General features: G+C 38.9%; 1 protein-coding gene across 3 annotated transcripts in view; it reads right to left on the bottom strand.

The window, feature by feature from the left end:
- The window catches only part of LOC133655801 (C-Jun-amino-terminal kinase-interacting protein 4-like), a 90,736-nt gene that overhangs the window by 39,367 nt on the left and 37,883 nt on the right, over positions 1–13,486 (bottom strand). For 2 of the 3 annotated variants that reach the window (XM_062056309.1, XM_062056310.1), the window contains exons 3-5: positions 10,089–10,159; positions 8,112–8,212; positions 3,943–4,090 (exon numbers count right to left, since the gene is read on the bottom strand). In XM_062056309.1, the coding sequence (XP_061912293.1) occupies positions 3,943–4,090; positions 8,112–8,212; positions 10,089–10,159 (320 nt within the window). Of the gene's footprint in view, positions 1–3,942; positions 4,091–5,689; positions 5,913–8,111; positions 8,213–10,088; positions 10,160–13,486 lie in introns of those variants that run through there. The other variant, XM_062056311.1, reaches the window with a different exon arrangement.

The following is a 13,486-nucleotide window of genomic DNA, read 5'->3' as shown; positions in this document are numbered from 1 at the left end:
ACGGTTATATTAATAAAAACAATGGAAGACATAGCCGTCCAAGGCGAGTGAGGATTTTTGCAACAGACATCATCTCTCATTTTGTGGCAATGAGTTCCAAGCACCTTAGTGGTAGTAGTTAATTTCTCTCCAGCCACACTTGTTGCAGCCATATGATGCGGTACTTATTAGTAGTGTTTTTCATTAGTAGAATTAGTAAGTGGCAAAACAGTCCCACATCTAACTAGTCGAGGCAAAAATGCTAACTGGCCACAACAGTCACAGTGAGATCATCCACTAGTTGTCTTTTTATGCTGCTAAATGCTGGACAGCATAACAAAGTTGAACATAGCATCTATATAGTAGGTATAGCTTTTATGTCAGTAAAAGGGGCAGTAACAAAAGTGTTTATGGTTAGTCAATAATCAAACATGTTGCATCCCTCCTACTTCATACGAACAAATAGGTTAGCTTTGGGTAGTTTGCCTGTAAACATGTCTACCTGATCAGCCTTCTGAGTGGGTAATTTGAACTTTTCTCTTAGGACATCCAACTGAATAAAATAAAGGCCACAATCAACATATTTTATATACACTGTATTGTTTTAAATAAATCTAACAATTTAAAGAAAAACAGTAGTAACTATAGAAGTGGCGCTGTATGGCTTAAAGGGGCTGTTTGTAACTTGCTCAAAGTTAGTTTCCAAACCAAAATATATAACAAGAACACCATTGGCACAGGCTTTTAAAATGACTTTTTTTAAAGTATATTTTTCAGAATTTCTCATTATATTGAATAAAAATTGCTCGTCGGCCCAAGAAATTACTTTGGCGTTCAAGCTGTCACTTACCACTGTCTCGTACACACGTAACCCTAACCATACGCCCTCAGGGCATGCACACAGATAAACGCAGTCCTAGAGAAGCAACTACAGTTTGCAGTCATGTTGTTGCCATGGCACTTAATGATGGCCCACTCTGCCATATTGCTATTATTAGCTGGCAACACACATCTACAATATAATTATGTGTTAAAAAGATATAATGGCGGCAACGCATTGGAAAGTTAGTGCCCTCTCGGCAGCCATGTAAAGTTTGCAAACAGCCCCTTTATAAGTAATCGCCCTTATTATTAATAAATACTTAGATACAAAAATGGTTTCTATGTGATCAGGCTACAGGACAATATTTTGAACAGGTCCATCTGGTATCAAGATCCCCTTGGCAATTGTACTGACCAAACGGGAAATTAGCCCCAATGTTAAATTCCAAATAAGATTATCTGCAGTTCTTAGCTGCTTTTAAAGCACACACGGAGCAATCCTGCACTATTTTGATCCTTGAACATCATAAGCCTCATTACTATGAATGGTAACTTTGAACGAGGACTATATGGGGGAAGTCAGTGCAAGAACAAAAGAGTCACAAAAACATGTAAAACATAGTATTACAAAAACACCACTCCTGTGTAAAATGTTTTGCACGGTTAAACATGTTTTAAAGAGCAAAAATATATACATACCAATTTGGCCTGGACTCTGACATTGACACTGACCCCCACCCCCCCTCTGTAACAATACTAGCAGCACTCATTCATCTCTACTTATACGTCTATTTGGCAAACAACCTCTGGATATGACCCTCGGCACATGCAGTCAACTTTTTTGGTCGGCCTTAGCAAAGTCTGTTCTGAGTGGAACCTGTCCTGTTAAACCAGCACAGTTTCAGGGTGTTTTCACATCCTCAGACGGTTTTTCACCGCCATACTAAACTTCCAGTAACCAGAATTAGGGAGCGTGAGAGCAATGAGATCAAATTTAAAACACAAAGTTCTTGTACAAACGTAATACTAGCAAGTCGTACGACACGAGGAAAATATAATGGCTAAGTGGGTCAAATTTGGCCATTTTTACTAATGGATATACTTTTTTGCCAGCATTTTAGACAGTAATGGTTGTGAGTTGACCTTTTGGAAGGGAAATTTACACTGTAATACAAGCTGTACACTGACTACTTTAAATTGTATCATCCATCCATCCACTTCCGCTTATCCAAGGTCGGGTCACGGGGGCAGCAGCCTAAGCAGGGAAGCCCAGACTTCCCTCTCCCCAGCCACTTTGTCCAGCTCTTCCTGGGGGATCCCGAGGCGTTCCCAGGCCAGCCGGGAGACATAGTCTTCCCAACGTGTCCTGGATCTTCCCCGTGGCCTCCTACCGGTCGGACGTTCCCTAAACACCTCCCTAGGGAGGCGTTCGGGTGGCATCCTGACCAGATGCCCGAACCACCTCATCTGGCTCTTCTCGATGTGGAGGAGCAGTGGCTTTACTTTCAGCTCCCCCCAGATGGCAGAGCTTCTCACTCTATCTCTAAGGGAGAGCCCCGCCACCCGGCGGAGGGAACTCATCTCGGCCGCTTGTACCCGTGATCTTGTCCTTTCGGTCATAACCCAAAGCTCATGACCATAGGTGAGGATGGGAACGTAGATCGACCGGTAAATTGAGAGCTTAGCCTTCCGGCTCAGCTCCTTCTTTACCACAACGGATCGATACAGCGTCCGCACTACTGAAGACGCCGCACCGATCCGCCTGTCAATCTCACGATCCACTCTTCCCTCACTCGTGAACAAGACTCAGGGGTACTTGAACTCCTCCACTTGGGGCAGGGTCTCCTCCGCAACCCGGTGATGGCACTCCACCCTTTTCCGGGCGAGAACCATGGACTCGGACTTGGAGGTGCTGATTGTATCAAAGTGTAATTTTTTATGGCGCTGTCCCATTACAAAATATAACAAAAGATTGGCACGCACACACACAACAACAAACACACACATATAATATGTATACATACTTGCCAACCTTGAGACCTCCGATTCCGGGGGGTGGGGTGGGGCGTGTTCGGGGGTGGGGCGGGGCGGGGCGGGGGAGGGGCGGGGGCGTAGTTGGGGGCGTGGTTAAGAGGGGAGGAGTATATTTACAGCTAAAATTCACCAACTCGAGTATTTCATATATATATATATATATATATATATATATATATATATATATATATATATATATATATATATATATATATATATATATATATATATATATATATATATATATATATATATATATGTGTATGAAATACTTGACTTTCAGTGAATTCTAGCTATATATATATATATATATATATATATATATATATTTATTTTATTGTACATATAAATAAAAGAAATACTTGAATTTCAGTTGTCCGGAGGCTATCCAGTAGGTGGCAGTATTGTCCTGTTTAAAAGTGTCACAACATTGCTGTTTACGGCAGACAAACTGCTTTACGGTAGACGAAAACGTGACTGCTGTTGTTGTGTGTTGTTACCGCGCTGGGAGGACGTTAATGAAACTGCCTAACAATAAACCCACATAAGAAACCAAGAACTCGCCTTCGATCATTCTACAGTTATAACGTGATTGGGCAGGCACGCTGTTTATATCGTGGGAAAGCGGACGTGAAAACAGACTGTCGCCGCTGTCCCCACTCAGGTCCGCATTGAGCTGGAGGGGGCGTTATCGGGAGAGGCGCTGAATTCCGGGAGTCTACCGGAAAAACCGGGAGGGTTGGCAAGTATGTATGTATATATAGGCAGGTCATTAATATTGATGATGTCGTCTTGCTTGCAGTGTGGTTCCTAGCAGCAGCAATGTGAAGACTCTCTTTATTTCCCTCCCTCCCTGAATGGTACCACTTCCTCTGCTTACTGGGCACCAGGCCACCCAGCTACAAGACAAGCTGTTAAAAATTCTAAACACACCAAACAAAACTTTCTTTCTAAAAACCAAGTTACACTCTTTTTCAGGGTTTTTTTTGCATTTAATTACCACAGTCAACTGAAACTTGGAGTGATGTCACAGGAGAAGACTAACAAGCAATCTTAACTCAATCTCAAATTGTCGTTTAGCCTTCAGGATACTTGTCTATTTCATACCTTGAGACTGGTGTTGGACCTTGGATGGCTGAGGTTATTGAATCTCCATTGTTCAGAATTCACATCCACAGGCTGACTTTGGAGGTCAGAGGTCAAGCCATCAATCCCTGGAACATGAAAGATGCCGATGGAAATGGGACGCTCCTTCCTACGATACAACAGGAAAAAGTGAGAAACAGAAAAATGACTTTGTGAGGATAATAAATAAAAGAAACAAGTCGTCTTTGCAAACCTTAAGGGTGACATAACAAATGTAGAATAAAAAACAGAAGACGTTTATTGGAAGTTCATTATTTGGATTTTCATGATGCTACCAAATTATAATATAAACATTTCATAGTTTTCATGTTACATGTGATGAACCGAGTGGTAAAGTTTCCTTTCCAGTGAATAGGTATAAAGAACATAGAAGAAGGCAATGAATAGGTATGAAGAAAGAGACTTCATAGAACAATTGCTCCAATAAAAAAGGTCCGCTAATCAGCAAGTACTCTGTATCAATCCATTGTATTTGGTCATGTTGGTAAGATACATTCATATATTTTTAAAAGCTGAGCAATAAGGAATGAATGCACAATATAAATAGTATTCTTACATATTGTTTTATATACAGTAGTTGGCGTTTAGTTACAGTGTTACATCAACTTAAGAGTGCCCCAACTTAAGAGTGTTTTAAGATAAGAGTGGTCTCTCGGCTAATTGTTATGCTTTTAATTTTTGCAAACAAAAATTTGAGTTGCAAGAATCCACGCCATTAGTTGGCATAGCAAATGTCAGAGTGAACCCCATAAGATCGGACCAAAAAATCTGGCCTTACTCAGTAGCATTAGTTTATAAATTTGTTTTCCAACCATGGGAAGGAAAAACGTGAGTTGAAGGAAAGCACTTTTTAATTAAAGAAAGGAATCATCAAAAATATACAGAGCGAGTTAACAACTTGGCAAAGCAATTTGAGCGTAGCAGAATGAGCCAAAAATGGTAAAATAATATCTAAACGGTTGACATATATCCCACAAAATATGGAACAGCTGCTGCTGTGTTTGATGAAGAAGCAGTTCGAAGGAGATACCGTAGAAGTCCACTCTCCAAAGTAAATGCTGTACATTATCATTGCATTACTTCATCAAACTACTTTAGTTGTCTGTAATACATCATATTGTATGGTACAGTCTTTCTAATCTAAAGGTTTTTCTTTTAAAAATGCATGTTACATGTTAAAATAGTGCTTCTTTGGGGAGACAAGCACCAATTAAATTGATATAAATTAATTTCAATGGGAGACCTTGATTTGACATACAATGTGATGCATCATGTTGAAACTGCTATCATGTTCAAAATAAACTTCAACCAACCAACATTACAAAACCAATTAAGCTTTCCTCTTTTTGCGGGGAAGAATTTAAAGAGGAGGGGCTGACATTGCACAGTATAAACTTCATTGTAGCACTACAGTGAGATCTTGTCGACTGAAAACATAGAAATTTGACAACCGAAACCTGATTTTATGACAACACAATCTATCCTTCATGCCTTATAAGCTTACTTTTTGATGACGTCTTGGACTGACCGCCTCTATCAAAGCTCCCAAATGGAGACAATACAGTTTATTACAATGGGTACCAAGCAGAAAACAATAACCCACATAAACCATCCCTTCACACAAACACACCGCACACGCGCACGCGCGCGCGCACACACACACACACACACACACACACACACACACACACACACACACACACAGTACCTGCTGAGACGTGGTATACAGGGGAATGACGGAAGGGCAGGTAAGCCGCCGGTAGCGACAGAGTAGTGAACCAGCAGCAGCACCGACAGAGACACTAGTACAGCAGAGTTGATGACCACGGCTCCCCCAACAAAGCCAAAAACAAAAAGCAGCATACGCCCAGGGCTCATGGCCCCACAAATCACTGCTGCCAAAATATTTTGGGACACAAGGCTGATTAAAACAATCTACGGGTCCTACAGAAAATAATTAACCTTGTGTGAACCCACTGTAAAACTTCTAAAGCTACTGAAGCAGAAAAAAGATCAGTTGTGAGGTAGATAGCGAGAGGTAGCTGTAATAATAACAGGAATTCAGACAGCAGAACAGAAAATCATCCATAGAGAACGATGAGAAGCTGGTAAACTCCTATGTTCCCCTGCCAATTCTGTTTTTGTTGCAGCGTATCCCTTTCTGTCCTCTGCTGGGATGTGACACAGCAGGCTTTGTGTAATCTAGAATGCTCTGACTCTCTTTCGGTCCCTCTCTTCATCCACGCCACTCTCTTTCGATACTGAGGCAGCTTGCTCCATATCCTTCTCTTCAGGCTGCAGCTTATAGGCTGCAATGTCTGTGAAGATGGCATTGAGTATGTATTGAAGAACAAACTCATTTCATCAAGTGCTTCCATTTTAAATTGAGTCAACTCTAAATCATCTAAATTTCAGAACAATTTTGATGATAACAGCTTGCGGCTAATAAAAACACTAAATTCAATATATCAACAAATTTGAATATTTTGAAAACTTTCAATATTGTAATCTACTAGTTTTGCATACTAATCAGCAATTTAACAGCAAAGGTTTCTTGTGGTTTTAAATGGTCTCTTACTCTAAACTAACTTCCTGAAATAACTGTATACAGTTATTGATTTAGCAACATCAAATTTGCTTGAAAATCTTATGTATATACATGAAGGAGAAAATACTCCCAATCAGGGATGTAATGTGGAGTGGACAAGGGTCAACAAGGGGGAACATGTTCCCTGCACTTTTTACCGTCCAAAAGTAATGACGTTACACTATATTTAATGGAGACGAGTAAAACACTAGCCTCAAGCGGAAAACAGACGCTCAGGCTTAAGCCTGATTCCCTTTAGACTGCCCACATGCTCGTTAATTAGCTCTGTTGTTTCTTGCTAACGTGACACCTCGCCACACTGCAATGAATGACAGCATGCAGCAGCTGACCAATCAGCAGTCAGATGCACCGGTTGGATTTAGGATGACCTCTACACAGCAATATTAATCACAAGGAGGTCAAATAAAGAAAAATCAAAACAAGAGGAGCTTTGTGCCCTACTTGAAGATGGCTATGTTGTTGACATAAAACTTTGGGGTTTATAGCTGTCACTGCTAAGAGAAAAGCATATTCCACCTTATTTTCTGTCGATCCCTGGTGGCGCAGTGGCTCACGTTCATGCTTTTTGTCAAAGAGGACGAGGATTGGATCCTCAGCAAGAGTGTACAAGGTAAACATTAAACTAAATCATTACGTGGACGTGAAATAAAAAATAATATATATTATTAAAATGGTTAACATCTGAAATCAAAATGTTTAGATGTTCAATGTTCAAATGAAATCAGATGTTTTACTTGCCGGGAAACCACAGGAATATTTCTATGACTGTCATCGTCAACGCAATGTTTGTGCTTTACAGATATTGTTGTTTTATAGAGCCCTGGGTTCTTTCTAATAATAATAATAATAATGGATCCAGTCCTAATCTCTTTTCCAAATGATCAATCAACCAGAAGGTTCACCATTCCGTGAAAGCAGATTAGGAAGAAGGGCTCTGTCTGACATACCACCCTTCACCATTACCTCTTTCCTAGTGGAAGTCTCTCTTATCTCCAGAGATCTCCAGACTACACTACCGGTACATATCTACTACATGTTATTTTTCTGTTGAGTCTTTGAATCATTGCATGTCTGCAAAGATGGGTTCTCTGACCTTTTTTTTCCTGCCAGAAGGATACATACTGTAGAAGTGTAGGAGTAGCTCTTGAACCAGGTAAAATATTTCAATAGACCTGTAGAACCATCCACAGCGACAAAGGCAAAATAAATATGGAAACATCTCTTGCTTTAATAGGGAAGTGCTAAAGTGTTAAATCTCAATGTGTCAAGCAGAATGCTAACATGCCATAGTAGGATGGGTACTATGTGTAAAAAGTGCTGTTTTAACCATGGCAGTATCCCAAAAAAAGAGAAATTCCAACAATGCTACAAGTTAGCATGCTTGCAACAAAAAATCTTGAAGGTTGGCACATTCATTTTACTCTGATAAGATGTAGCTGCTGTCTACTAAATTCAAGAGCATATTGGCACACTAACAAGGTAAACAAATTGGCTTAAAGGACAGGAGTTTAATTTGTCTCACCGTATCCTAGCTGGTGTGCCAGTACTGGAGTCTGCGGGCTCTATTGTCACTGCATGCTGGTGTTTAGTTCGCTCCAAGTGCTCCATGTAGCTATGTATCATCTGCAAGGTCAGATAACACACAGAGTAGTTGTATTCAATATTCACTTATCACATTAATACTTTTTGTAGATTGGACAAAAGAACACCTTGAAAGAATGGCCATCTGCAGCAATAACAAGTTTTAGCATGTTATTTTAGTATTTAGTTGTGGGTCATTATCAATGAAATAACTTACACTGTAATGCACTGTGCACCATGCACTTTACAATAAATTTGAAAGCAGTGTAATACAGTGGGACCTCAACTTAATTACGAGTAATTTGAGAAACAAGCTTTCGCTCTGATTTTTGTTATGCTTTAAATTGCGAGCATACCGGTTCCTTGAGTTACGATAATTTTTGCTTTAGGTTGACAGGGTTGTGCCGCTTTTAATATATTGTTACACATTGTTGTTCATGCTTCATTTGCACAAGAAACAGAACTGTTTGAGAAATGAAGAGTTAATACATTGTTACACGTTGTTATGCCAGCTTACACAAGAAACAAACCTGAGTTTGAGTGGCACTTAGAGATCGACATCCTCCCATCCGAACTAAGATTATTTTCCAACTCACATGTAAGCAAATACGCCACAGCGTCAATTCCGGTCTTTCAAAAATCGACATTTCTTCTGAATCAAAATATATATTCATATATTACATATAGCCTTTTATTTGCTCACTATTGACAAGTGATGGACCAAAAATTATGTTGTCTTAAATAGAAACCAAAACCGCTTGTTGTGATGAAATATCCATTTCTGCTGGCAACTGCGTCATCCGGCACACACGAGTGACGTAGCTCGCCCAATTCTGACGAAAAAAATCACATTGAGGTCGCATTGCGTTTAGACTGCAGTCACATTTGAAAAGATCAGACTCCAATCGGATTCACAACAACCTCCTGATGTGGACTGAATCGGATGCAAAAAGATCAGATTTGAAGCACACTGGATTGTTTAGACTGGCAAAAAAAATCAGATATGTGTCATTTGAGGGCAAAACAAATCTGATTTGGTGTGCAGTGTAAATGGGGCCAAGAAAGTTAATGTGAAAGAGGAGAAACGGACAACCAAATCAAAGTGGAAAAACCATTAAAAATATGTTCTACTGGTTAGTAGTCATTAATCAAGCCACACTGCAGTCAGTCTGCGTCACACAAGCCAGCCTCCGCGCAGTGTAGTCACAAACAATGAACAATTATCCATAAAAGTATTGAAAAGCTGCTGAAGCTGTGTTTGAATGTGTTATACTTAGTTCTGACTCAACAAACTGGATGGTCTAGCATTAGCTTTGGTTGACAAACACATCGTTTGTTACATTGTCACCTGTAAGTGACTTCTCCTGTCTGTCCCTCAAAATTGGGTTGCCTGATGTCACGAGAGAAACACATAGCAGCTCTATGAAAACAATCAGAATCAGAAGTACTTTATTAATCCCAGAGGGGAAATTAAGGAAAGTAGATTATAAATAATACGCAGACTTGGCAACGGTGGACAGAAAATCAGACGCGCATTAGTTCGCTGCCCAAGGTAAAAGCTGTTCAATATTTTAGTACATTATTACATAAAACTACCGTAGTTGTGTGTAGTACATGCTATTGTAATGATTTTTAAACAGTATCTATTATACACAAGTTAGCTTTTCTTATTAAAAGGCATGTTACATGTTAAAATTATGGTGTTTTGAGAGGACCAAGCATGGATTAAAAATATTTCATATAGATGGCTGCTTTGTATTTGTTATATATTGTTTATATTGTATTTCAACTGCACCTAACAGAGTGGCCACCTGTAATTTTGTAATGCTCTCTTGTTTGATGACAATCAGGCGTTCTTATTCTGTTCTATGTTCATATACAGTACAACCCATACATGTGAATGTACATGGTACTGTACCTCAGTGTGTCTGTGGTGAAGAGCGCTGTACTCCTTCTTGAGTTCCGCCTCCCTCTCTTCAAATCTGCTGACTACACAAAAAACAAACATACAACAAACATTGTATAAATCCAAGCACACAAGAGTGTAAATACTGAAGTGATCAAATGGGTTTATAAAGTAAATGTGAAAATAAATTGGTTGCTGCAATGAAACCTTAGGACCAGAAGGGGGCTCTCTAACACACGGAACATATATTGTAGACTACTGCATCCTTAAAAGTGATTCTTTTTTAAAATATATATTTTAGAAAACCCACACAGCAATACAACCCATAATTTCATGATTATTTTTCATAGGGACTACAGATGGAAATTATCTGATAGCTGAATCTGGTGCACCCATCAATTCCTTGTGAATAATGTATAGTGCATATTGTCAATAAACCAATAGAAGAAAATAATAATACATATCGGTAGATAAAAATGATAGCTATAAAAACAAGGAACAAACTTACCTCTAGGTTTTAAAAAGGAAAAATAAAGAATTAGCCATTAGAAAAATACACAGTTATCACCAGCTCTACAGTCCAACAGTGTTTAGGCCAGTCAAATATAATTATTAACATAAAAATGTATTGACAGCACATCATCCGTTTTGAGTCAAATTAAATGACTTGTCTTCGGTAAGGCACAGGACATAATTCACCATTGAGCTAAAATTGGGTCTAGTGTGCTGAGTTGAAGAAGGAAAGAGGAAACAGTGGTTAGAGACTAGCGCTTAAAAGGGACCCTATTATGCAAAACCAACTCTTCTAACCTATTGTTACCTGTTTTTGTGTATTTGGGATCCCCATAAGTCCCAAAAATTTGAAATCAAACCATGGAGCATTGGCAGAGATATTTACAAAACAATCTTGTCCTCCTCCAAACTTATGGCAAATAAGCTGTTTGGAATTTGAGACTTTATTGCCGTATTTTGCCTTAGTTACGTCTGAGGATATCTCCATATGGTAGAGGTTTGCCTGAAGAGCTTTGCATGAGTCCACCATTTTAAAATAGTTGTAGTCCTAAGGTGTATTAAAATGTTCCTTGTTTTTCTTATTTTATTTGTCTTCTTGTTGTGGGGCAGACTGGCTTGTACATGCACATGCATCCTCCACTGTTGCCATTTCTAATAAAAAGTAGCTTATAGTTCTAACTTATATCTGTCAGTAGATCACATATGGAAGCACAACAAACTACAACATGGCTGACAGGGCGGAGAGGCAGTCAAAAAGGGCTTGGCCTGGAAGAGGACTTTGGCACGTAAATAAGTCGACACACAAAATGGTAACTTCTGAAGAGACCGTCAGAAAGTGGCTTGAATATGGTCAGTAAAAGAAAATCTATTCCACGTTTTGACCAAAGCACCACCATTACATGTTATGAGACCACAGTTTCATAACATGTAGTTTCGCTAAGTATGAAGAAGTCATGTCTTCTGATGATCTATTTATGTGGAGAAAATGATATTGCAAGATGTATGTTTGCAGTGGCAGTGGTGTTAAAATATGTAGGCCGAGGCAAAAGTCTGGTTCAACCCTGAACCAAAACAAACTAAGCACAGGGAAAGTACCTTAAATGCTTAAATCCAATGCAAATCTAATGGCAATTTCCCTGCACTTATCAATGAAAACTGATGTTCACAAGATTGGACTGTGATACAACAGTGCGTTGATTTAGGCCACGCTGCTGCCAATTTAATCTTCAAACAGAACTTCTACGACTAGTGAAAGTCCGAATATGCCACAGGGACTAAAAAAAGGGAAGTGTTGCTCTGGAAAACACACAGCAAACTGAAACCACTTTGATGCTGCATCTGGAAAAAAAAAACATGTCACGCGCTATCAACAGGGCAGTCATGCACTCATCATGAGGACTATTCTTTGATGCCGTATGAAGATTAACTCCCCTTTTTGTGATGCAATCTAAAAATTATTGTTATTGTAATGATTAGCAAATTTAAGCCATTTTATGATGATTTATCACTTGCGATATTGACTATAGCAGAACAAATAAAAGTAAATGTCAATTAAGGTTCATTTTCAAATAAAGATTACAACATTGCTGTTGATAGATGTTTTTATAACAGTTTTTGTTTCTCTTCGAACCCCAATACTCAGCTCCATCTCCCCTCAGACAAGAGGCTACAATCATGAGATTGGCATAATTATCAATTACAATTTTCACGATTGTGTGGAACGAATATTTGATATTATATCATTATTATGGCTTTCAAATTAGTTTTGACAAGTTCACCAGGACGCCATCATGCCCACATTGTTTATTTCACCTGATAAATTTTGTATATACTTTGTTTTACTACTTATACTTATCGGCGTACTTATTTAGGATTCTAGGATTTAAGGGTTCAAGCTTTCATGTACACCGTAGTTTCATGTGTTTCTGTGTAGACTTGAATAAGGATTACAAGCCTCTGTTCGATAAGAAAAAAAACTTTGATTTCTATTATTTTGCTTAATCGTTGCGCTGTATTAATTGTTTAATGAGTAACTAATAACAATTGAGTGCCCAAAACTTAAAATACTTAAACATAGTATCCGTACGGCAGAAATAAGTGTTAGAGAGAAATGTCTCAAAGAAAGACAGCTATGAGGGAGGAAGAGAGGAATTTGTTTAAAGGAAAGGACAGATGCTGTCAAAAGTTTAAACTTAAAAAGACAGACAACAGAGTGCAATGTTTGCGCTGTCAAAAGGAGCTAACATTCTACAACTGTACTGTATAGATCAGGGATTTTTAACCTTTTTGACCTCCGGGCCCAACTTTTCCACTACAGAGGGGCCAGGGTCTCACTCAAATATTAACACTGAATTAGTATTCAATAATTATATCTAACCTACTTACAGTTTAACATGAAAAAACTTTGTTAAATGATATAAAACCATGTGTTAATCATGTGTTTAACACATAAACCTTAGGCTTAGGTCAGGCTGATGTACATTTTTTTTATTTTTTAAATACAGGGTATAGACAAATAATTTTTAATCGGACAAACTAATGAATTGATTACTCAATTACTAAAATAATCAATAAATGCAGCCCTATTCTAAAGCCTCCACTAAGCCGTGTTTCCCATTCTGCTGTCATAACAGGAGAAGTGTGGCTTGCCATCAGGCACATGTGTTAGGCCCTGTTTACACGAAGCCGGCTAAGGTTATCCAGGGTAAATCACACCTAACCTTATCCGTGTCTACACACAACAATACCACCGTTTAAGACCCTCGCTCCCCTCCGTCCGCCGGCGCAACGCGACCTAGTACGCATGCGCGGAAAAAAAAAAAAAAGTGTCCATTTACTCTCCAGTAGATGACTTTACTTCACTGTGAAGTTATTTAAAAGAGCTATATTGTAAATAG

The sequence above is a fragment of the Entelurus aequoreus genome, linkage group LG08 (assembly GCF_033978785.1).
Source record: "Entelurus aequoreus isolate RoL-2023_Sb linkage group LG08, RoL_Eaeq_v1.1, whole genome shotgun sequence".
In the NCBI taxonomy this organism is placed as follows: domain Eukaryota; kingdom Metazoa; phylum Chordata; class Actinopteri; order Syngnathiformes; family Syngnathidae; genus Entelurus; species Entelurus aequoreus.
The sequence above is the reverse complement of the archived record's forward strand: the minus strand, read 5'-3'. Positions and strand labels throughout refer to the sequence as shown.